Source organism: Cariama cristata, unplaced genomic scaffold, assembly GCF_000690535.1.
Source record: "Cariama cristata isolate BGI_N322 unplaced genomic scaffold, ASM69053v1 scaffold33, whole genome shotgun sequence".
NCBI lineage: Eukaryota > Metazoa > Chordata > Aves > Cariamiformes > Cariamidae > Cariama > Cariama cristata.
The window spans coordinates 49,223-75,690 of record NW_009606401.1 but is presented as its reverse complement, the minus strand read 5'-3'; the positions used below and the strand labels follow the sequence as shown (position 1 = coordinate 75,690).

General features: G+C 37.9%; 1 protein-coding gene across 1 annotated transcript in view; it reads right to left on the bottom strand.

The window, feature by feature from the left end:
* Positions 1-26,468, bottom strand: part of LOC104158619 (von Willebrand factor A domain-containing protein 8-like) — a gene marked incomplete at its 5' end in the record, with an annotated part of 76,331 nt that overhangs the window by 1,846 nt on the left and 48,017 nt on the right. The window contains 7 exons of the mRNA XM_009696322.1: positions 712-950; positions 2,132-2,230; positions 10,866-11,024; positions 13,268-13,393; positions 19,152-19,260; positions 22,783-22,939; positions 23,691-23,799. Coding sequence (XP_009694624.1) covers positions 712-950; positions 2,132-2,230; positions 10,866-11,024; positions 13,268-13,393; positions 19,152-19,260; positions 22,783-22,939; positions 23,691-23,799 — 998 coding nt within the window. The remainder of the gene's footprint in view (positions 1-711; positions 951-2,131; positions 2,231-10,865; positions 11,025-13,267; positions 13,394-19,151; positions 19,261-22,782; positions 22,940-23,690; positions 23,800-26,468) is intronic.

Below are 26,468 nucleotides of genomic sequence, written 5' to 3'. Positions count from 1 at the left end.
GGTGTCCAGCAGATCGAGGGAGGGGATTCTGCCCCTCTACTCCGCTCTGGTGAGACCCCCCCTGCAGTACTGCCTTCAGTTCTGGGGTCCTCAGCACAAGGACATGGACCTGTTGGAGCGAGTCCAGAGGAGGCCACAAAGATGATCAGAGGGCTGGAGCACCTCTCCTGTGAAGACAGGCTTAAAGAGTTGGGGTTGTTTAGCCTGGAGAAAAGAAGGCTCTGGGGAGACCTTATTGAGGCCTTTCAAAATATAAAGGAGGCTTGTAAGAAGGATGGAGAGAGACTTTTCACCAGGGCCTGTAGTGACAGGACAAGGGGTAACAGTTTTAAACTAAAAAAGCGTAGGTTTAGATTGGACGTAAGGAAGAAATTTTTTACAATAAGGATGGTGAGGCACTGGCACAGGTTGCCCAGAGAAGCTGTGGATGCCCCATCATTGGAAGTGTTCAAGGCCAGGGTGGGGGGGGCTTTGAGCAACCAGGTCTGGTGAAAGATGTTCCTGGCCATGGCAGGGGGGTTGGACAAGATGACCTTTAGAGGTTCCTTCCAATCCGAACCATTTGACAATTTTATGATACTAATCAAAACCTTAGTGCAGAACACCAGCATGGGCAACTATGCCTAACTTCACTGCAATAAAAGCATAGTTTACATTTATGATGAATGGAAACAAGGAAAGTTATATTGAGCATAAAACAAATATACTTACCTATCTGCCTGGTCTCCTAAGGATCCTATAAATATGGCAAAAGCATTGACTTGAGCATTGGTGGTCAAGACCTGGGCAAACCTTGATGGCTGAATACCATATCGCTCAAGATTTGCATCACTCAAGACAATAACAAAATACTCGTCAGCCTCTTCCTTGGCGATTTCACGAATGGCGTGCTCCGTCCCTTCCAAGGTATGGTCTCCACTCATGCAGAACTGAGCATGGGCATGCATGATCTGTGTGCACAGCATAACCAAGTGGAAATATGTAAGATAACTTGAGAAACAAACATTCATTTCAGCTGGCACAGGAGGAAGTAAATATTCAATATTAGAGGATGTTTCAGAAATGTGGATAATGCTCCAGATACTACAGAAGATGCAGCTTTTTGTACATAATACATTATATTTTAAGACAGGCATCGCTTCTTAAAAACACAGTGGGTCAAACAATCAAAACCTACGCATGGATATAATTAGACAGGGCCTTAGGGAAGGTAAAATACTTTGATCAGCTGCAGTTTGGGTAGCTACATTCCTATGTATTTAAGGAAGAAAACACAGCTTAGTTTCCTAATACTGTGACCAGCTCCTGTCTGTTTATAATTTGCATTAGACTTCCAAACCCTAGTAGTGTCACAGTTATTGTCAAATATCTGACTTAGGACAGCGACAGCAAGGTTTAAAAATGTTGAAACACTTTGTTTGAGCTGTTATGAAATAAATACACTGTTTTCATTGATGAAGCTGTTTCCTATGCAGAAGGCAAGGAATTTTAGGCATTAGAAAATCCAGTCCTTCTAACCTATGTAGCTGCCAATCTTTTAAAAATACTTTTTGAAGGAAGCTCAAATACATAGTTCTAACCTATCAAGCTGCCAACCAGGTAAATCCTAAAATATACTCAATTTTTCTTCATCTATTACAGTAAAATCTTGGCGAATACACTCACTTTGCAACTGTGATTTAACATGTTTTCAATCTAGTATCGACGCATTTTCCCACTGCCATTGTAACACACAACTTCTTGAAGGTACCAGGCTAAATCACTGACCTGGGATCCCTCTACAGTTTAAATTAATCACATATTAATAAAACCACCATTACGTAGAGCTATCTGTTTCACTGTATAATGCTTGGAACTTCCTATATCCTTGACAGGTAGACAAAATGACACATTTATGACACCACAGTCCAGAAAAAGGCATTATCTAGCTTCTACTATTTTGGCATAATTTGTTTTCTGCCATGTCTCTAAAAAGTCCTGTTTCAATTTTATGTAAATACACAGATTTTGCTTTCTTGTCTTTAATTTATTTTACCCTCCTTATGTTTTGCATTCTGTGACACGCCTACAATTTTACCTTTGCAGTCATAAAATCCTTAATTATCCAGCAGCACTTATCGGTAGGATTTACCTTAAGAATCTCTAATCTTTGCTTATTGTTCTTGGGAACTTTGTCACTCCCAACCAAGGCGATGTCGAAGCCATCTCCTGAATGTCCAACAATATCGTACTGCAAGAAAGAAACTTCATCAGTCATCTGTTAGTCACGAATGGCCCTGGGGTCACAATGACACAAGACAGATCAAAGGCAATTTGCTTTCAACAAGAAAACCGAAATACTGTTCCCTGCTTCTGTTTATGTGCTTCTTAAGGGAGCTACTTGCAATTTCTCATCAACATGAAAACATGAGAAAAAATTGCTAAATAATGAAATTAAAGAACAGTTACTTATTTCCATCGTCTGTTTTTCACATCATCCCACCAATTGCAGAGCGGTGATGCACAAGATCAAGACCTTGCCCTCTCACATTGTCCCTGTATTTTTTTAAAGTAGCAATTTTCATCCCCTTGAGTCTGACAAACAAGAAGTGCATTGTTTGAGAGTAGTTCCCCTGTTTGATGGATCTTTTTTGTGACCTCATTCTGCTCTGAAAAAAAAGTATTACAAGCCTTCTTTTTTGAAAATCAGCACTCCTTATTTTTGTGCATAACAGATCAAAGTAATTGCTGAAAGTACGTAGAGAAGTGAATTCCAGGAGTCTCTGTACGTTTTCAAAGGAGATGGTATGCACATCATTCTCCTGTGAAAGGTGCTGCAAAAATGACACGTAGAGCTGTAATAGTTCAAATATCTTGTTGAACAAATGATGTGATGTTGGGAAGGCCTTTGTTTTATGTGAGAGTTTTATTGTCATTACATGAAAACCACAACAAGCTGAGTTATGGCAAGGTCCTGACCTGCCCTTTGTGTTGTGGATGTGGCAGTCACCCCAGGGAGAATTCATGAGCAGGACAAAAGTGGATTTAAGTGCTGTCTACACCAAGTAACAGAGGACAGTGCATGGATCCTGAGCCCAGAGAGACCCGAGCTGGCAACTCCTCAACATGAACATGCCTGTATATCCCCCTGACTAGCTGGCACAGACCCGTCTTTAGTCGACAGGGAGCCCTTGTGCAGTATTTTGTCTTTCTGTTACCTTTTATTCAAGTACTGCCTACAGCTCCCTGCTGGGTTCACTATCCCTAACTCCTACATAATCATCTGGTAAAAGGCAGGTCTATTCCTTAAAGTTTTTCTAACTTTTCTTTCCTATTAAAGACCACTTTATTTGCTATAAGTTGGGTCCTGGAGTCTGGAAAAATGGAATTCTTTATCGACAAAGCTCTTTTTATTTGTTTCTGTATCACTCATTTGCTTAAAAATATATCAAGAGTAGAAGAAAAGTACAGCAGCTGGAACAACACTTTTAAAGGTGACATCTCCCTCCACAAAACAGCAAACGTGCCACATACTATAGATTATGTCACACAAGGTCAGACCATTTTACAACAGTCTCACATAACCCAGAGTTCCTTCTCCTAGGAAATCTTTATATAATCTGGTCCCCACGCAATCCCATTTCTTTCTGCTCTGTTGGCTTTTCCCATTCCTGTTCTCCCCAGCTCTTCCGTTTCTAGTATTTGTTACCCAGCCTCATGTAAAGCTTCCAGTCTAACATATGCTTTCTCTTCAAAACCTACTTCTTATCACCAATAAAGCTTTAGACTCCCTCTTTCCTGATGAGTATTTAACTGGCCTTTCTGTCCTCCTCAAACCGTTATCCCGCCCAGAGAAAAGACATGGCAAATGAAAATACACAAATTTTGGCATAACGCTGAGGTTACATTCAGCATATTTCCGAATTAATACAGGAATAAATCCAGAATGTGAACCACACACAAAGAGAGCATGCATGCGTATTCTTTTTAAAAATAGAGATTATTCAAATCAGGGGAACTAAATAAAGCAGTGGTTTAATGGAGCAGAAAACATACAGCGCTAATGTGGTTCTTATGTAATGTCAGAAATGTCCACAGATCTTCAGGGTAGGCTCTTAATTATGAAACCCTGCACGTCCCTTGCTGAGCAGTTTTGTATTTGCTATGACTTTTAAATCAACAACCTAATTACATAAAGCAAAATGCCATCATTCTCCTGTATAAGAAGGTGGCCAATTCCTTTGTAACAAGCTCCTTCCCAGCTTTTCACGGACCTCTCCCACCAGGTGTCCTGGTATCAGCTCTGCCATGCTGAGTTCATGGGAATACGCCAAACTTTGCTATCTGGGAATTATCATTTTGGTTCTTGGCACACACTAATAACAGACCAACCTTTCATCTCAAAAAGGCTGGGTTTAAACTCAGTGTGACATCCTGTGTAAAGGGAACTGCTGTAGATGAAACACTAGAGGTTGACCCTACGGTTGGGCCCCCTCCACATTCTTGCACAAGGCAGGAACGTACAACCCCAGTACAGGCAAGGTGAGGCTGAACTCATCTGAGCAAACTATTGCAGGCATGTAAAGGTGCTCACCTGGGAACATCATGTCCTGTCTGCTCCCACCTCGGCTAGCTGCTTATTATTCTCCGTGTGTGCCCATGCATGCACCCGAGGATGTATACTTACAGTTAACAGATGTTATCTGTTTCCTTGTGTCTTTGTTGACAGTTTACTACGCTATTTGTGACTAAAAATAGTGTGGTGAGGCAGCAGGGAAGAAGTGGCTGTTTTCTTTGTCCTGGCTGCTGCATTCTGGGTCAAGTACAGCCTCCCGAAAAGCAGGGTGAGATCCTGCCTTGCTGTGGAAGAGAAGTGCTGTGGTCACCAGCCCTTGCGTGCTGGTCCTCCTGGTCCTCTGATCCCCCTGGAAGTCAAGCCAAGGACCAGGAATAGCCAAAACCTAATGAGTGGGAGGTTGCTTTTGCAGCTTAGCTCCCCAAACTGTGAGGTTGGATGAGTACTTGTGCCCCCAGAGAAGGAGGGGATGTAGGAGCATTGACTTGGATTGACTTAAGTTGACATAGGAGTGCACCCTGGGAGACGCACCCTGGGAGGGATGGATGGGAGCAGGCTCACAGCCAAGCTTCAGAGGTGACAGAAGGGAGATGTTTGCCCAGGGGAATGTGTAGAATCTACCACAATTTAGGAATACTGAGTTTGGGACAGGAGTAAAACTGGACCAAAGCAGCCCACTCTGCAAGGGCAAAGAAGGAAGATTTAAATCTCTCACCCAGGTTTTCTTTCAGTAAATTATTACTTCCTCCTGATTTGTGTTCTAGTAAAATGAACCCTTAGTGATTTGATGTTATCTTGGTGTACTCATTTTAAAGAAAAGGTGTAGACAGCTCCACAACCCTGGCCAACTGCGAAGCCCAACACACGCAGGCACATGCATGCTCTGTCAAAACCAGTTCCCTTCCTTTGCAGGAGCTAAAGATGAGCACAGAAAAGGACCTCTGAGAAGCAAGGATCTGATGCTTTTTTGTCATAAATTCCCTAGGAGAATTTATGTGGATGCAGTTACAAGTAAGAGAAGAGTTGTAATACGATCTTACTCAGAACTGACTTTTGTTTCGTTTTACAAAATAGATTGCAAGTGTAGGCTCTCAGGACAAATCCAGCAGCAAAAGACATGTTTGCTATAGTGCAGGCTTAATTGAATTAATATATTATTGTGGTACACAGTGGCTCGTTTTCTAATAGCCTCAGGTACACTAAAACAAGAACTGCTCTATTCAGAGCTATGAGTACACAATATGTAAACACTGCTCTTGAAATAGCATCATTTTCTTGGTTTCTTTCCTTAGAGGTTAAAACAATCCCTATTTCCTTTTTACATTTTGCACTGAATGGATGGTTGCTGCTGCCTAAAATGGGTAAAATGGAAGACTTTGTCTTTTGCAGCTGCCATGCCAAAAGGTTTAATTTCTGAAGGCATTTAAAAAGCTGAAAGAAGATGCATGCTGAATGTAAAAGGCAGTGTGAATTAGACAGGACTCTGCCGGAGGGCTAGATCTTTATAAATTCATCTCTTCTTTGGACAACACTGAACATTCTTTTTTTCCCGAATTTATTTCAAACCTTTTGTTCATTATTTAAAAGAAGCTATCCTGCCAAGCATGTGGAACACTTCTTTTCCTGAATTAACAGTGCTGCCTCCGTAGTAAATTTTACAAATGAGGAATGCTGAAACGGGCATATAAAATCTGCAATATCCCTTTAATATAGCTATAAATAACAATTTAGGCTTTTCCTACTAGTTACATAACATGCCATTTATTGAGCCACTCACCATATTTTAAAGCTTTCATAAAATTGCTGTTGGATAATTTACTGGACATGACTCCTAAATCTGCCATTAGATGTGCAAATGATGGTAATTAGGAATGGTATAAAACCACATGGTTTGTGTGACAGACATAATACTACCTCAGATAAACAAAGAACAAACTGCCCTTCTGTACATTGGCAAATAACTGGCAACTAAAACAAGACATACAAAAAATGTAAGAACTTTAATCCGGCAAAATAACTTGCTTATTATAACTTATATGTTAAGTGATGCATCCACACATTTAAAGGGGCCAGGGGGCCTTTGTAGGAACATATTTAACCTCCTTTATTGGGATAAGACTAAGAATGTGGCTTCTATTATCTCAGTCATTCCCACTCTTATCTTTAATAAAGCGCTTCAGAGGAAGCATGGATGAGATGACATTGGAGGACGGCTTTGAAACATGGCTGTTAATTTAAATGGATTTCCCGACTGCGGGATGAGCCTCTCAGTTCCCCCTTGACAAGGAATGATTCACTGCCTGTACTTATGGGAAATGAAAGCAAGGCAGGTTGTCCTATTCAAGCATAAAAAGCTGACAAATACCTGCTAGCACTTGTCTGACTTTTTATGAAGGATAACTTCGTTACCTGCTTGGTACAGTCACATACCTAATACTTAGCTCTTCTGTATAAGAAGGCAGGGAGAAACTATTCCCTGCCATCTTTCAGTGCTGTAAAGACCAATCAGACAATACAATCAGTAATACTAAGGGGTACCACACATGGGGAAAGCTCAGCTGATAGGATAAAACAACCAAGGAAAAGCCCATCTGATCAATTCACAACTTTATTTAGCAAAGAACTAAACCAAGCACCAGCGGAAAAGTGATTTTGAGCAAAGGCCAAGAATTGGTTTCCAAAGTTTGCACTGCAGTTAGGGAACTTGACTATGTAAATCCTCTTTGAATGTTCTGCCTAACAAGCCTGATGGTCCCCCAGGTTCAACACATGTTGTACGTGAAACCTCTCAAATTTGCAGCACATATTGTGCCCCTTGCAGATAGGGCTACAAGAGTAATAGGTAACAGCAGGCATATCTGAAGGCCAAAAAAGCCTGTTTTTATAAAACCAGGCAAGAGGAGGATAAGGAGGGGAGAGAAAAAAATGATAAACTGCAGATTTCTCATTGCACACTACACAGTTGTGTGTTCTTTTCTCTTTTTTCAAACAGTTCCTCTTTTAGAAATGAGAAGTCTATGCTATTTTTGCAGACATAAAAACATTCAGCTTTGTCCTGAGAAAAATTAGCAGCATCTTGCAAAGTGTCAGTGTTTTATAGACTGGAGTCAGTGATATTTTAAAACAACTGCTGGCTCTCTTACTCTCGGAAGACCTAACTACACTCCTTAGAAACTGAGCAACTGGCATGAGCTCTGGTTATTGATCGCATTTGTGCAGGTATAGCAACTGCCATACCAGATTATACACAAAAATTCTGTATTTTCAAGCTGGAGATTTCAGAAATCTATTTTTGTCAAAGGAATGACTCAAAGAGTCCATCAGCTCATGCACAGGGGATTCCTCATATGAGAGAACTGTGTAATGTAAGTTAAAAAGAGATACTTTAGCCTAATCATTGGATCATGTTAAGAATATGATTCAGACATGAGTAGGTAATAAACGCCTCTGTGCTCATTTTGCGGGATGACTTCAGTGGTCAATGAAACATAAGGCCACATCTCATTTGCTGTCCTAGTCATCTCTGGTCTACTCTTGTAGATATTATGCTTTGAATAAATCAAATCCCAATGAGGCAGGACAGAGAGGTGTGGAGGAAGAAAAATACTTTTCTCCCCTTGGGCAAAAGCAGCTCTGAAGTTGACAGAGTTCATGCTGGATCTGGCCAGCCTTGAATCAAGGGGCTGTTACTGCCCTCCCAAAGTTCTCTATGCCGAGGAAGGAGCCCTTAAATGGAGGAAAGTTACTCTAGAGCAGCTGAAGTTGTACAGATGTAGAAGCTGAAGACAACTTTTTTTTTCCTTGTTATGTCACTAAAATTTCCAGCATCTTCCTCACCACTGTTATTTTAAGTATAAAATTGGCCTTACAGCTTTCTTGACTCACGGAGATTGTAAGGATAACATTACTACTCTTGTGTTACTATCATCAAAGAGTGGCAATATTCACATCTAATAACTGCACATGGGTTTTGCGTGTTTTTATAAACGGTAAGTGGTTGTTAGAGAGGCACATTTACTGTTACAACTAACTGCATTTTGAGCTATTTGCTCAGCCAAATACAGGCTTTCAACTATGTGCAGGGCAAAACACTGGCCAATAGCAACTATTGCCGAGCAAAATATAATAATCTGTAATAGACATAGAGGGATTTGAAAGGTAATGAAATATAGATTTTAAAATCCCAGAACTGAAGACAGTTCTTCATGATCTTACCAATTCTGCACAGTGGGCCGTCTGTCTGTCTACTTCTACAGGTTATTCCTTTACCATGCACCTGAGGGTCATGTCTGGGTTCTCAGCTATAGAGCTGCACTTGAGATAAGGGTAGCTGGTTATCTGCACTACAGCTTTTTTCAGTATCATCACCTTCTAAGCCATCGTACTCTGTTGTGTAAATATAAAATAATTCATTGCTCGTAACAAGAGAAGAATGGCTGTAGTAGAACAGAATGAACAACTCCATTTCCATTTTACTCAAGATTTTATCAGCTCCTTGATTTTTTTCTCCTCCAAACTGAGCAGTTCTTGCCTACTTAGCCATTTCTTGTATGGTGACACTTCCATACCCTTTGTAATCTTTGTCACTCTTTCTTCTTTTTCAGCTCTACAAGAACTTTTGTGAGACGGAGGACCAAAGTTGCACACTTTACTCTGAATGTGACTGCACTATGGATGTTTAGAGTGACATTCTGATGCTTTCTGCTTTATTCTCTGTTCTTTTGCTAATAGGTTCTAACATTCAATTAGCTTTCTTGACAGCTGGTGGGCACCAAGTATTTGAAGAACCATACAACGTAATTACAAGATTTCTTTGTTGAGCACTCTTCAGAATGCATTACTTCCCTTTACAAAAGCCATGTTGACTACACCCCAATATATCGTATTTATCCTTGTATCCACTACTTCTATTTCATCTTCCTTTGTGGACAATCCTGCATTTGGCCATACTACTATGTGTGCTGCTTAGATATGCCTGATTTACCAAGCTACACAAATTGTGTTGTACAATTACAGTGCCCCTGTTAATATTTGTCATTAACTCTTCTGTTACCAGTGACCAGGAGATACATGAGCAGCTGAACCAATAAACCCCTTGTTTCCATGATTTTCTTAATTACAGCTGAGTTCTTACATGGCTTCTCTGGGCTAAGGTCTAAGCTTATGGTTACAGCATTTTTCTCCAACAGGAATACAGAGCATAACTCTCTACCTGGCCTATTTTCATGACATTTTCAGGAATTCATTGTCTTTCAGAACACAACCACCATTTCAAATTTGTTTGGAATTGTGCAACATGCTCTGTTTAAGCATGTTTAAGGAGGAAAAAGCATTACTGCCAGAGTATGGTAGCACATGCTTCATTCCCTTAGGAAAGTAGGCTAAAAACATAACGCCTGTCTCCTTTTATAACCTTTTCCCTGACAAATGGAAGCTTGCATGATTGTACTTTAGAAGACATTCTAGGAGTACGTGGCCCTGTATGGCCTGTTTTAGTACAGGAGATTCTATGGAAGAACAGAAACCTGTAGGATTATGCTGTCGAAGGAACAACATGAAGCAGACCTGGCTGAATTGATCCGGACTAAGTTTTCTTTTAATTTTGTTTAGGAGATTTTACATTTTGTTCAGATGTATTTTAAGTCTTACATTTGAGATGCTTCTCAATAAAGGCATCGGACATCTTTATTCTCCCATTAAACACTGAGTCTGTCAAGAATTAACTTGAGACTGGCCATTCCTGTCTTTTTAAGGTGAAAGAAACATATCCTAGACCTTGTTTAGGCTTACTGAGACAAAAAAGGGTATAAAATTTATTTACATTTCCTTTGCAGTCTACCATTAAATAAGATTTGGAACCTAATATCTTTCAGTACAAGAAATTATTTCCTTGCTTTCAGGTAACTGGAAGAGAACACAAGTAAGGGACAAAAAAGTTTGGTCTTTTCCCGTGACAAAGTACTACAGTCTGTACTCTGGGCAGACGGAAAAGCAGTCCTGAAACTTGTGTTCTGTAGACTTAAGCGTTTCTGCTCAAAGAAACAAATAAACAGAAACAAATACAGAAAAAGGCAGCAAATTTCACTAAATCAAAGTCTTAAAAGATTGAATTCTCCCCTGCTGAAGCGTGTAATGTTTCTTATCCATTCAACTAGTATTATTTTTCAGGTTGCTAGAAATAGATTAATGTCTTTATTTCCTTGTGGGAATGAATAATGTTCTTTGGCTAGACTGACTGCTGAAACACTTTTTCCACTGCTCCACGCAGCCTGTGCAATAACCACAGAGCTCCTAGTCCAGCTGTAATTACCTTGAATTTGTGCTCATAATTCTCAAAAGCTTCCATGACCATGCAGACAGCCTCCATGGAGCGTTCCAGTCGTCCATCCACCCCATTAAAGCGGTACATGCTACCAGAAACATCCACCACCAGGCGCAAGCGTTTAGGTTTCTGCTGGGGGCTCCCAGGCTGAGAGGGAAACATAGCAGAAAAAAACCCAATATAAATGGGAAAACTAAACATTAGTAACGATAAAACATTTCAGAAAGACAACCCAGTGCACTTTGCGAAGCAAGAAAGTTTTATCCAGCAAACATCGAGTATTTAAAAAAAAAAAAAGAACAAAAACATTTTTAACCTTTTTCTAACTGTTTCAAACCAGTTACTTGACAGATTCTGCAATTCATTCTTTCCCCTCACCTTCAATGACTGGAAACAAAATACCTCAAAAAATTCCACACATGCTTGTCAGGAAAATACTTTTTCTGTCTCAGTTTTGATACTTAACGTTTTATTTCAGTAAAGAGACTCTCAAATTTGCTCTTTCTGCCAAGGCTCATAATGGAAATGCTTTTTCTTGGCTTATGGTACTAACAGGGACCTGTATGAGACTGTAAAAACTTGTCTGCTGAGGCTAATAACATTCCAAAAATGTCTGAAATCTTATTCTGATTAACCACTAGTTTCTTCTTCATTCTGATGCTGAAATCATTATTTTTTCCTGAAAACAATCCCCATCTGTTTTAACAATTTTTGGCACAGTGCATTCAAGGGAGGTGTTTTATTTAGTGTGCAATGAGATGAGTCTGGATTCAAGTATAAGGCTACTAAAGATGATCTGGCAAAAAAACCAGTGACATTAAAAACAAATAACTAAAATATTTCTTGTACCCGTAAAGGTTTGCAAGTATTTGTGTGCTTTATTGTTTTAATTATTCTCTTAATAGACTGTGGCATCCCTGTCCTCCCAAAAACAAAGGGAGAGAGAAGGGCCATTAAATCCTACATTTAGATAGTTTTCTGTTCAAAACTTATAGGTGTCCTTTTTTTTTTTCCTGATTGAATTATTTTTACAAAGCCTTCAAACTGATTCACTGAGTAAATACATTTTGAAAAAAAATGGGAAATGAAGATCTAATCACTTTCCCTTGTTGATCTTTCACACAGGTAGTGCCAAGTTCCATAAAGTGTTCAAAGCAACAGACATCAAGACCAAGTAGCATAAAAAAATAATATCAGGGATTCATCAGATGTGGGTAGCTGACATGCAAAAAGATGTTGTACTCAGCCATGTAAAAAAAAAAAAATCATAGTGTAGTTAAAAATTGCAATCTGTCATTAAGTATAACTGTTAAATATCATGGACTAGCCCCACCAATTTTGGCCAGGTTTTGTTGGTCTGATTCAAGTGGTTTCTCTGTTGGTGACTCACATAGGCCTAACCGTAATGTCTTCTAAGGAATGGCTGAATTGAGCCATAGGATGGACAACTTTATTGTATCTTAATGGTTTTTCCTCACACTTTTTTCCCATTTTTTTTAGTCTGGAGAAGAGGAGGCTGAGGGGAGACCTGATCGCCCTCTACAACTACCTGAAAGGAGGTTGTAGTGAGGTGGGGATTGGGCTCTTCTCCCCGGTAATTAGCGATAGGACGAGAGGAAATGGTCTCAAGTTGCGCCAGGGGAGGTTCAGGCTGGACATTAGGAAGAACTTCTTCACTGTTAGAGTCGTTAGGCATTGGAACAGGCTCCCCAGGGAGGTGGTGGAGTCATCGTCCCTGGAGATGTTCAAAAAACGTTTAGATGTGGCACTTCAAGACATGGTTTAGTGGACAGGGTGGCATCAGGTGTACGGTTGGACTTGATGATCTTTGACGTCTCTTCCAACCATAATGATTCTATGATTCTATGATTATAATTTTTATTTTTGTAAATCTAAATATCTGTGGAAGTTGAAATTCTTTGCATATCATGGAATAAAAAGAAGACATATGTAAAACACTTCTTTTTTTAAACTTCCTAGGGTATGAGGGCATTTCTTAACAAAAATTAAATTAAATTAGTGACAAAGTATTTTCCTTTTTCCTAGAAAAACAAACAAACAAAATGTTTTCTGCTAACTGCCTTCAGCTAATTAAAATACAAAGTAAGAACATAACAACTGTTGCATCGGCTCAAAACAAAGCACTGCCTAGATCAGCATCCTCTCTCTAAGAGTGGTCAATAGGAAGACTTATAAGAAGAGGTAAAGCAAATTTTCCATCCTGTGGTTGCCTCTGTATCAGGGACTTCCCAAGTAAGAGATGATTCTTCTGAGTTTCTCATCCCTACAACTCACTCAAATTCGAAACACAGATACTGTACAGCCACTATGATATCAGCAAAAAGGTTAAGCTCTTCCCCACCTTTCCCTGTTACTTGTTGGATACTTACTTGTGGCTCAAGTTCCCCTCGTCGCTTATATATGGCTTTTTCTCCTGTCAGTCCATCAATTATTTTGGCATCATCTAGCTCTCCAACAGCTTGGTGTCTCAGCCATTGTCTTTCCTTACCCTTGGCCTACAACAGAAAAGAAACTTTAATTCACTCAGTGACGTTGAGTGTATGTTAGACAATTTAAGACCTACTGAACATGACATATGCATGAATTTTCTTTATAATGATGTGATAGTTTTGGCATAAGACAAAGAAATCCAAACACACTTTCATAGCTGTCCTGTTCTTTTTCTCTGAAAGAAAAATTAACACTGGCAAAGAACATGTTCTCTCTGTAATTTTGTCTTTTTAAAGTTGTTTCATTCACGGGAGTTTAACTGTGGACAGCAGAAAAGTTAACTTTTTTTCTTGCAAATATGGTGGAAATCTGTGTAACAAGCCTGTGCAAAAATATATACAACCAGAGGGACATGCATAACTGACCATTTGTTACATGTTCTCCATCTAAGCAGCACAAGAAAAAAACTCTGGGTGACTTAAAGGTAAAACTAAGCAGTATTCGCCTTAGGTAACAGTAAGTGGTTTCTTTTAAAACAAAAACAACAATAAACTATTTTTCTATTTTAAAATAGAAACCTTGAAAATTGTGACACTCAAGACAGAGTCCACTAATTGCTGCTTTTGTTTTATTTAAAAGGACACTGGTTATCTACAGCCTGACTTGACAGACGTGTTACAATCCAGGAACTCGAATACTCATGCAACTCCTGTACACAGAAGCAAGCACTTAAGATTGAAGACTCAAGTGCTTTAATATTATAAGCAACATATTTAAGAATATTTTCAAAGGAGATCATCATGTTCACAGTACCTAAGATCCATCTAAAAACAGTAAAGTCTGCATATATCGGTTTCATGGTTTATTTAATTTCTGCTTAAATCTTCAGGCTGAAGTTGCTCATCCTAGTAGTAAGCCCAGCAAGGAAAGAAGATTTTAAATTTATAAACGTGTAATGCTTTTGCACTCTCAGCAAATTGCTGGTCAGCAGCCAGAGGAAAATCAAATATCCAGCAGGACACAAACTGCCTTAAACATTGGTTCTCAGGAATGAAAATCAGTTGACTTCTGATGAGCAGAAGTGTTACATTACAAATGTCCAGTAAACTGCAGGCCTGGGATTTGAGATGACAAATATTTATCATTTTGTACAGTCTGAGTCAGATGATGGCTTCTTAAGGCTCAGAGAATTTTTGATTTTGCCTTGGTCAAAATTTGTGAGTTTTTCTTTTTGATGTGTATGGAAGAAGGAGTTCTGGACTACTGTCTATTGCCTATCGTTACTCAAGACTAATGGTCTACTTGCCTACGAAAATAAGTGGGCAGAAAGAAAACAAAACCACAAGGAAAATGTTTTGATTAATTAATTTTACAATATAGAATTTACACAGCTGTGACAAACAGTTTTTTTAGTTGGGTAGTGTCAAAAGCTTTACAGATGCTTCCTGATGGGAGGCAAACCCAACGCCAATACATGGAAACCTCAGCCTTTTCTGTAAATCACAGAAGGGGGAAGTGGAAAAGATTTCTTAGGTTGTGAATTCAGTCAGTTGTTCCCTCTGATACATTTTCATGGTGCTACAGTCAACCTAGCTTTAACCCACTTTGGCAGTGGAGCATCCATGGGTTAGTTTGTACCACCAACTCGTAGTTTCCACTATCATTAAATATTCTTGGGAAGAAATTTGAAGTCCCATAGGATCATCTATTCCTCTGTTGCCCAAAGAGTTGTGTAACATTCCAAAAAGACACCTGCAAATTCCAGGTGATCTCTACATGCTCCACCAAAATGTCAACCTGCAGTTTTCCTGCTGTGAAAAACACAGTAGGATAATCCATGGCAAATTTCAAGAACACCCCAATTAACCATTAACAAAATACTCCTGGAGACACCATGCAGCTGAGCAAGTAGAGCCTGTCTAAAATGAGTCATGCAAATGAGATGACTGTTCCTAGTCATCTTAGCCACTATAAGTACTGGAACAGAGGTAGATCCTTAACACTTCCCAAAGGCTGTTTTGTCAAATTTTTGCCATTTGCTTCCTTTCAGTAGCCAGGAGGGACAAACAACAGAAGATTATAAAGTTTTGGCTTCACAGAGCAAATTTTCAACGAGTTTCACTACAGTTTTCATTGACAATGCTTTAGTTTTGTGGCTATTTGCTGTTCAAGGAAAAACAGTGTGAGAAGAAATTTGCTTTTAAGTATGGACATAGTTAAAAACCATTTAATAACTTCTGAAGCTTATGCAACAAAAGCCAGTATTTGAGCTGAAATTTTATGAGAGGAACACACAGTTGACATTCTTTCCTAAAATAGGAAAGAATGTCGACAAAATCTGACCTAACCTCTTTCCAAAATAATTTTAAAATTATTTAGACTACTTAGCATCTGTCTCTTCCATGCAGAATTCCTAAGAATTTATTTGCTTTCATAAAAGTCGAAAAAAAATCCCCTTAAGCATGTGTGTTATACGATGCACATATATATTACAGAAAAGCTTCAAAGCATTTTCAATATGTAATTTTCCATAAGTTTAAAAGTAACGTAAGTTTAAAAGCACTTACCATTTTAAGAGAAAAACAGAACTATTACATATATACCTTGCTTTGATATTTTACCAGAAAGGGCATACAAGCCATTACTATTGCAATATATTGCAACCATATTGTTGAAAAAATATTGCATATGTATTCATTGTATTGTTTTTGAAATCAGAAAAATGTGCTAGATACCATATCTTATGAGCATGGCAATGGCTGATCACAATACACCACTGCAGTAATCCTTTTCACTGAAAGATATCAAAGGTATATTTACAAAAAAACATGCAAAATATAACTGTGGTGTCTGTAAATACCACAGAATAAATCACGTGTGTGAAGTGATCACATCTAAATATGTAACTCGTAATGGTATAGGATGGTATGAAATACTGCCAGTTGTGGTCTGCATTTGTTTCTGGGAAAACATTATGCATACGTTCCCTTAGCTACTGAAATCACAAAACTACTACTGACAGGGCACAGGGTTTTTTGCATCGTCAGCTCTCTGAGCCATGTTTATTATAGGACTGCCACTATTTTATTCTTGCTGCTATGACCAGACAAGTTCCCACACAGTTTAAATCAGACAGAGCCCCAGCAGTCTCAATGATTCAGGCTCAGGTTTGCCCAGTTTAAATGTGGGTTATTACATGATGCTCAGAAGCTACATGGACAGTTGCCCCACATTCCCTTTGTAATAATCAATAAAAAGAGAAGTACTTTCTGGAAGGCAAGTCATCTAAAATCTAAGGCAGCCTTTCTGAGTGACTGACTGACCATAAGCTTTTGAATCTGGAGTTCAGACAGACAAGCTTTATTCAGGGTTTGGCCAGCATTAAGAGAGAGAAGAAAGTTCATAATTGACTGGATTTCCTAGACTTCTGGCTTTGCTACTTCTACATAAGACAAACAAGAACTCATAATGTTTTGTTAACATTGTTCAAAGAGCTGACAGAGATCATAGAGTTATGCAACATAAAACGAACAACGAAATTACATTCTCAGGCTGTATTTATGTATCACTTTCAAGGATCAGCCTATTCCAAACATCTCCTCCTGCTACTAATTTTTGCAAGCCATCAACAACTGGACCCAAATCCCAGCCTCTCAATTCTTGGGATGTAAAATTTAATCAAAGGAACATATTTTTAAAAAAACTCACAAACCTAACAATAAAAAGTCCTACATTGAAAAGAAAATCCAGGTTAAATAAACATGGACAAAATATTTCCATTATGTGAACACACTAAGTTTGAAACAAAGCAAACTCAAACATTTTTAAAAAGCCAAAAGTGTCCTCTACTGAAAAGATAATTTGGGATTTTCACAATGTTAAAAACACACAGACATCTGAGCGGCAAAGTTCACTGCAACTGACTCTGCCATTGACTTCTTATTTGAGAAATGAGGAATGTCTGACTGATAATAGAAAGAAAACAGTTTCAGCTGAGAGTCCATGGTGTACATAGAACTATGCAGAAAAAAGGGGAGAGAGGCATAGTCCTTCATCAGGGTTGAATGACTTACCATGCTAAAGAATTCAAATAACTTTTTTTACTTCTCAAAAAGATAACATGAAACATGCCTGGACTCAGCTTCCCAATTAACAGAAAGCATTTTGCAACTAAGTAACTCCTGTTACAATTTATCTTCCATTTTCCTAGTGCATTTTCTAATTAAAAAAATCTACCAAAATCTGTACAAAAATGTATAAAGTAAAAAATTTGCTTTCAATATTGCTCTTATTCTACAATCTAGCTTTTCCAAATTCAGTGAATTTGTTTTTTCATCACAAAGTACATTTACTAGCTGTATGATTAGCTGTCACAGATTTTGCCAGAAAGTTGGCAAAGTCTCATAAAATACTGAGGCTTGTAAGACTTTGCCTTGATATTAAAATTACCTTTTTAACAAAGCAACAGGATACATCTCCTTATATTAAAATATGTTATATTTTGATTATGATCAACGTGATCCCCGAATGCAAGAATTTTTGCTCCAAGGAATAGATAAGGCAGACTAAAAAAAGACTTTAAACTGAAGATTGACTTATTCACTTCACACCTAAAGTGTGCTTCCAACGGCATGTCTACTAGAAACGTGGTAAAAAAAGCACCTGGATATAAATGATGTAGGAAAAACTGAGATTTATATCTAAATTTTTTCAATTTTGTCTTTACAAGCCTAAAGCTTATGTCCTGAAGTGAAACACGTATTAGGTGCATGAATCCCCTAATCATGACCATCTTAAATGTTCATTACATGAGGAGTCCTCTGAATCGATACATTCATAATAAAACTGGCTAATGGTTTTCTGTGCATATATATGATTATAGTAGCACTGTTGCAGTTACAAAGGCTTAAAGATATAAGTAAGGCAAAGAAAAATGTCACCTTTCTTACTTGCAATACCAGCAGATTGGATTTTTTGACCCAGGAGGAGTCTGTCGATCATACAAAGTAATTTCCTTCTATATTTCAGTTTTATTGCTGAAGTAAGGGGACACGATTAGACACAGCACAGTGACTAGTAAACTAAGGTATATGTATACCAGTGGCTAGTAGCCTTGAATAGAAATATTTTTAATCAGAGATGTCTTATAAGGAGTAAAATTAATTTTCCTTTAATCTTCACTGAAGATTAGAAAATTCCTCCTAGAAAAAAGGCACTTTTAATTTTATTTACTGCATATATGAACAATAGTGTTAATAAAACCTGGAACAACCATAAGACCAATTACTAGAAGAAAGGCAAACTGGTGGTTTTGTTCCACTTAGGAGATTTGGGCTATACCTATTTTTATTAGTAAGAGTTAAAAACAAACCTCAGAAAAATTCATGTTTTCAGCTGCACATGCAGCAAAGCACCCAGCTGGAGTGGCTGTTTCGTTTAACATCTATAGCATTTGCACTTCTCAGCTAAAAAAAGTCTATTGGACAGGAGGTAAAGGCAAAGGCTGTGCTCTACACACCATCACATATTCTGTTAATAACGTACAGTATTTTCTTTTACAAAATTCTGCTCCTGAATAAGTAATCTCTCTAAGCTGTGGTATGGGAATACTGCAACTTGTAGAGGTGAAGACTGGGATCCACTTAAAAGCTGCCTTTGAAATAGTAATATCAGACTGTTTTTCCTAACCGTGATTATAACCTGAATCTGCTTTTAGCCCTCAATGGTATGATTGTCAGATGGTAACAAGATATTAGCAGGATAATATTTGGGGCCTAATGCAATGAGCTCACCATGTTCCTTTATCAGTGAATCTAAGATTACCTGCAGATTGTCTAAGATGATGCGGAGTGATTGAACTTGACGTCGGACTGCTCCAGAGAACCTTTCGTAAGTTGCTGCATCATATTCACTCATCTGAATCTCTTTCAATCTAAAGCAAAAAACAGGGAGATAAGAACAATTTAGGAAACAAGCACATCATCCATGTACATATGTAAATTACAAGTTTATTTACTTGGTTACAGGAAAATTCAGACTGTAATAACTACACACAAGAGACAAATCAAAGAAGTGGCAGCCACTTCTGTGAATTTTTGACAAGGTAGGTGATCACCAATGTCTACAGGGATTGCATCACATTAAAACTTATTAAAGGTACTAATCCTTTGTCTCTCTCCTAATCTGCTTTAATGTTTGGGAAGTAAATCAGATGTTCTGAAAACTGTGATCAAATTCTAAAGGTTTTATTGGTTCAGGTGTTGCTATCTGTACATAAAAGGATCATGACTGTCTATTCATTACCTCACCGTCGGAGTATTTTAAACATAGAATCACATATCACAATCCATGCTTTAACACAAAGGTTAAGTAAAGACACACTATAAAATCTGTCCTTGAAGACCTTCAACTAGTAACTCTGCCTAAAATACCTATCTTTGTGCTTCATAAAATGATGAAAGATTGAAACAAAGAAGTTTTAAATGAACATTAATAAAAATGTGCTTCCCCCCCCAAAAAAAGTCACGTCACTGAACACTATCCTGTCCAGAGGCCTAACACAGAGTGCAATATCCACACCATAAAAACCGATATATGCTTTTTCTATAAGCTAAGATGTGCCTACTTAAAGTTCTGTATCATTCTTCTCAACGTCAGAGCTAATCAGATACTTTTAAACTGCTGAAACAGACACAGAGGTCTAACGCTGAAGAATGAACTAGGGGACAGGTAGATATGCCATATGCATCATGTAGCGAGGCAGCATTTGTGTATCTGCCCACCCTACCATCCAGCACGTGGCTGGGTTCAGTCCTGAGCTAAAACTTATTGGTCTATCTGTGCATAGCTCATTTCAAACAAGCACTTCATAACAGCATAACGTCGCTCACACTGTTTTGAAAATACTGATTTTTAAACGAACTATAAATGGGTAGTAAAGTATGTATAGGCTAGTTATATTTCTAATGACAAGTTTTTTAATACCACCAAAGTATACCTTCTCCCAAGTAATGAGCGATACGACAAGAGGAAATGGCCCCAAGTTGTCCCATGGGAGGCTTAGATTGGATATTAGGAAGAATTTATTCACAGAAAGGGTTGTGAAGCATTGGAAGAGGCTGCCCAGGGAAGTGGTGGAGTCACCATCCCTGCAGGTATTTAAAAGACTTGTAGACGTGGTGCTTAGGGACACGGTTTAGTGGTGGGCTTGGCACTGCTAGGTTTACAGTTGGATTTGATAATCTTAAAGGTCCTTTCCAACCTAAATTATTCTATGATTCTAAAGTTACTTGCCTGGAACTCAGAGTATACATGAGAATTGCTGTTTAGACTAGCCCTTTAATGATAATATTAAAATCAAACATCAAATCTTTGTTGTCTTTAGTAAGACTATGTCTTTTTCTATTTTGAATTTTGCATAGACATAGTCATTATGGCCAAATATTATTCACTAGAGGCAGGAAAAGGTAACTTTCAGTGCTGTACAGTTTATTTCATGGATCCTGCCAACAGAGTTCAGTATCTTCATATCAATGAAGAAAACATTTTGTTTCCAACAAAAGAAATCTCACGTGCAGTTTTACCTTGTTAGGCTCTACATCAATCCACAGTGAAAGCTAGTTCAGAAAAATACCATGAAAAATACTGCATCTAGTCAAGAGCAGTTGTTAACTCCACTCCAGTGAAACTGAGCAATTTAAAACATTTTCCACTAGAAGTACTATGTAGCCAGGAAAGCAATCAATAGCTTTCATATTAAAATTTTGCCTTCCAGACAATCATGTATAAAGAAAGCAGTCCCCCTTATTTTTGTTCTTCAGCCTTAGGACTCCAACCTCCCTATTCTCAACTTTTACCTATTAGTTCCCCCAACTACCCAAGAGATACAGAATAATAGTCTGAAGCCACATTTGACTGGGACATTTACAGCTCGTACTGCCAGCTCACTGGTTTTAGCAGGACATGAATTCTTATCTCATGTATAGATACTCAGATTTTACAGGACACAGCTGTACTGTTTCCACAGCATGCAGGAGTATCCAGGAATTTCCCCTAGCATGAATTTTGTAAATCACCATACAAGCAGGTAGAAACTCATCAAAGCATGCCATATGTGTATATGTGCATATGCACAAAGAGATGCACAGTATCCAAGACCATACATATTGATTGTTTCTATTATGAAGCAACTGATAAGCAATTTTGAAGAATGGGGATGTAGAAAGGGTTAAGAGTAGTCCTCCCCACCTGCCCCCCAATAAAGCATCAGGAAAAATGACAAAACAAGCTCTGCCTCCCTCCTGAAAACAAAACTTTAAGGGACTATATTTCATTTAAATTTCTGAATGTTGCTTGTGTAAATTAGATCACTATTAAAAGATATTTTCTTTTCTAAATCTTCTCCTGTGAAGCACTGACATATCTACACATTTTCCTTATCTTTATTAACCACTAATGCTCCAATGGCAATGTTAAATGCTCCAGGTAATTTAGTAATAAAATCATGATTAAAAAAGAAACTTGACTTGAACGCAATAGATAAATCGCTGTTTTTAAATACAGTGATTCATGTACAGTGTGTGCTTTACGCTTAACAGTCAAATTATTTATACATCAGTTGAAGCAAATGGCAATCTCACCTGCTCTTCACAGCACCTAGATTTGGTGTCCATTGGGAACCACTTTGTGAACAGTAACAAAATGTGAGCTGATTAAGCTGTTTCTAAATTTATTTGCTCCAATGTTTTAATCTGTGTCTACTACGCTCTGTTTTCAGACAGGTACTTAGATCTGTGTCTACTATGCTCTGTTTTCAGACAGGTACTTAGATTGCAGTATGTTTTGGGCTGAAATGTAAGACTCATTTGGAACGCTTTTTTTAATGCAAAGTACCAGAGGTTGACTTGAGAGTTCAGTCAGTGGAAGAAATCTGAATCTCTGTGCACGGTCTGCGAAATAGTTGATTAGTAACCATGCATTACACTAATGCTGGGAAGATCTGGGGTTAGTATAAAAGTGTCTGCTGAGGTTTAATAGTTCAAATCATCTCACCATTTGACTACAGATCTTTCAAACAGAAGCAATTTGCTCATAATGGTCCATTTTGAAAGACATCTGTCGGGTGATGAATTCCTAACAACATATAATCTGGATTCATCACAATTCAAAGAAATCTTCATACAGTAGGTCCCTTTTTTAAAAAGATAAACATTGACATCAGTCTCCTTATCCACCTAGCTATGTTTTTACCAAGTCACACAGTCATTTTAACAATGTGGCTTAATTCAATAAAACATTCTACACATTTTGTCCAAAACAGTTAAATATGTGCTGGTAAACAATAGTGAACAGGGTAAGGCAGTTGATAAATGCAGTTAAGAAAGAAAATTTTTTTTAGCCAGCTTTTTCAAGTTCTTTTGGGAAATGGAAGAGAAAATAAAGACTTTCACATTACCTCTGTTTAAAGGCCTTTTCACCCATCTCTCGAGCAGCTCTCTTAACCTCCTCAGGAACAGCATCCTTTTCAGCTTGAGATATTTGGTAAACCCTGTGGCCAGCATCCAGTCGATAGGGACCACCTTTGCCACCTAACCCAGCAGTGTCTCTCCCACCTAACATGGTTGAGATAAAAAAAATCAAGAATACGCATTTGATAATAAATAAGAATACATTTTCTCTAATGCTTCCATTGTTACATCTACAGATGTTCCAAAAATGTTGCCAACAGTCCTCAGAGGAAATATTTATTGCCAAAGATTTTCAAAACCGAACAGCTATCATGGTAAAGAAGAACTCTGATGGAATACTTGTGTTTATAGTCCCTTGAGGCCAGATTGATAATGGTTTCCACCTTGTACAAAGGGGACGATAGACCATATAAGTCTTGTACATCTCCTCAAAGCTCCTGGTCCTTAAAGCCATTCATTCAGGCCCTGTCTTCTCCCTAGAATTTGTTAGTTTACACTGTTCCCAAATCACTTTACCTAGTGATCACTATCATGCCCCTTCAGAATTAGGAGACATTTTGCCTGTTCTGTGTGCCTCTTGCCAACTCAATTGCTGCAGCCACACACTCATCTAAGAGAACGGCAAAAGACAGCCTAGTTTCTATGGCTGCAAGCTTCTGGTTCTCTATGCGGTCAATGAAAAGAAATAATAACAAAATGTAATTGAAGTAGAGATCTGCTATACACAGTTTAAGTTAGAGACTGCAAAAAATTATTTTCACTGGCAATAAAGTAGCCCTGTATTGGGTAAAATAGCTCTAAGTAGAGGGTGGTCTTGTATAAATCCATTTTTGACTGCTGCAGCATCTTCTGTAGACATTCATCAATGCTGCATTAAAAAAAAAGAATGAAAAACCTGTTCCACCAGCCCAAGTATTTCCACCAACGTGCGGCATGTTGTCTGGATCCACTTTTCCATGTTTGGGGGAACTGACATCCAAACCACTGTCCCTCTGAATGGTTATCTGTAAAATAAAAAATAGAGCTGTAAATCTCTCTTATAGCAAGGAAAACAGCTCTAACAACCTAATAATAACATACTAGGTCGGCCGAAGAGCTGTAGGACCAGCGTTAATTCAATAAATGCAACATCCCACCTGACGAGGACAACAGGATAAAGCAGAGTAGAACAGGGCTCCTGAGTCATAGGTTAGACCCACACCAGATCTAAGACTACTACCACATCCAAATCACTCGCTACTTCAGATCTTCATATTCAGATCCTATCCACACTAGAAAAGTGCTTACTAGTAATTGCCAACATAATTCAAATCCCCTTGTAGATAGGATCATCTGCAGTTTGAACGCTTCTCATAGTATTGTACAACCATAGTACTGTATATCCATTTACAAATTTCATGCACACCCACCTACAGCTCCACATTCTTTATTGATGGGCAGATTGATCTTCCTTTTGTGAACAGGGATCACAGAAATGACATGCTTTTCTCTGAGATTCATCACTAAATGGCTAGTTCAAATTACATGCTCACGTCATCCTTAACTTCCCTGCCATGACCGCAAAAGCCTACAGTGCTGGGTTTTCTACACCTCTCTGCTGAGCGCACTTTCCCCATGAATTCACTGCACAGCTGAACACCCAACAGCTCTCAGATGGTCAGGGCTGAGTCACTGGAGGCTGGGGCTGGATTCAAGTGGGTGACTGAAGGTAAAAATACTCCTTCCCGTACTGTGAGTCACACAGTGAATCAATTATTCATGTATAAACTGCCCTTCAGTTACTCATCTTCTATAATTTAATACCACTTTATTTTTTTTTTAATGAAACTTAATGTAGAACTGATGTCTTTAACCTCTACAAATTAACTTTCTTCTCATCTACCATAATACATTCAATTCTCTGATGAACTTATGTGCCCCAACAACTACAATTTATTGCCTTCTCAGAAGTTCAATGGCATTACCAGGGTTTTCACTGGGATTGTAGAGCCGTTTAATCCTCAAAGTCACTGTCTTGCAGGCTCAACTTCATGCTGACATGAATTCCACATGTTTTTGAACTAAAAACATGTGCTCTAACGAAAGTGTCTGGGCAGCTATTCAAAACATCATTTTCTTTCTCTTTATAGAATTTATATTAATTCAAAGAGGTGTATGTATTGTACATATATCCTCTGTGAACCACATCATTAGTGTAAGATCAAGATCTAGTCTGATAAATTATATTAATTAAACATTTGTATAGGAAGAAAGACACTTAACCATAATAGCACATTACCCTCACGGATATATACTTTTTTGGTTTAAGAGATTTCCTCCAAAATAAGCAGTTCTTTTTTGCACAACTGGTAGATTTCAAAACTATCAGAAACATAGGTCAACAAAAAAAAAAAAAATCACTGAATGTACTTTAAACTAAAATCATAAAACCAAAATGGTAGTGTCAGCCTCATGAATCAAAATGAGATATTATTCTGTAAAGAGAAACAATAAAATGATGGAAAACTTTTTATATGTTCATCCGTCTGGGTTCTTAATAGAAAAATACTCAAAATTCTGCAAAAGGAAGCTCTATGAGGCAAACATAACCATAATCAGTGATGCAAATGCCATGTTCTATTTTTGTTAAATTTGTCCATTGAAAATTTTCACTAAATATTTTGAAATACAAGTATTGTTTAAATTTTAAGTGAAAAGTTCTGCAGACAAAAAGAGCTTTGTTGCACATGTATATTTTTCACCTATAATAAGTTGTTCACAAATAGTATTTCTAGTACATATGCACTAGACAAGTTTCTAATATAAACCTATTTTACAACAGCGACCTGATTAAAGCAGGTATTCATAACTTTGAAACAGGACATAGTTAATAGAAAATCTTTTATTTTATACTGATTTGTGGCTACTTATTCTAGAAAGGACAGTAGAACATCAATATTTGATTTCTTTTAAAACTCTGAAAAAAATTGCTTGAGAGAGACAAAAAGAGACAAGTGGTACAATCGATCATATCTTAAGAATGTTACTGATTTTTTTATCCATAGTTAGTAGGTTACTGGGTAAAATAACTGAAAATTTAAGGATACTGGAATGGAACACCACCAGCAGATGTGTAAATGTCATGCCAGTGAACCACAGCAGTTTCATTCATTTACTTGTTTTTTAAGTAATATCTATGCATGCAAAAGGTAGTAGAATTTTGCTACATCTGAATACTTTAACAACCAATTTTTATTAGTGCTGATTTGCTGGGGTAATTTTTTTTTAAATTTACCATACACTTAGAAATTGTGTTAAATTAGCACACTGTAGAGCCCTTTGAAGAGAATCTTCTAGATGTACTTTCTTGGCTTTTCTTTGATCTCTTTAGGTAATCCCATTAGTGACTTATCAGGCTTTTCTCCTTCTCATCCCTGTCTCTATGGAACTGTTGCAAGGCAATTTTACAACTAACAACTTCTCTCTGCTCTGAAGGCGCCTCTATAAAGTAAAAGTTAGACTAGTAACTAATTAGATTAGAATTGAAAATTTATTTTAGAAAGAAGTAAACAGTAAATGACTGAGTCTGGACATGAAATCAAAGGCAGGATGAGGAAAAAACTGAAAAGAAAAACTTTTGGACAATGCTAAGTTCTTCAGCGTGACAGATATAAAGAGATGGAAGAGCCACAGA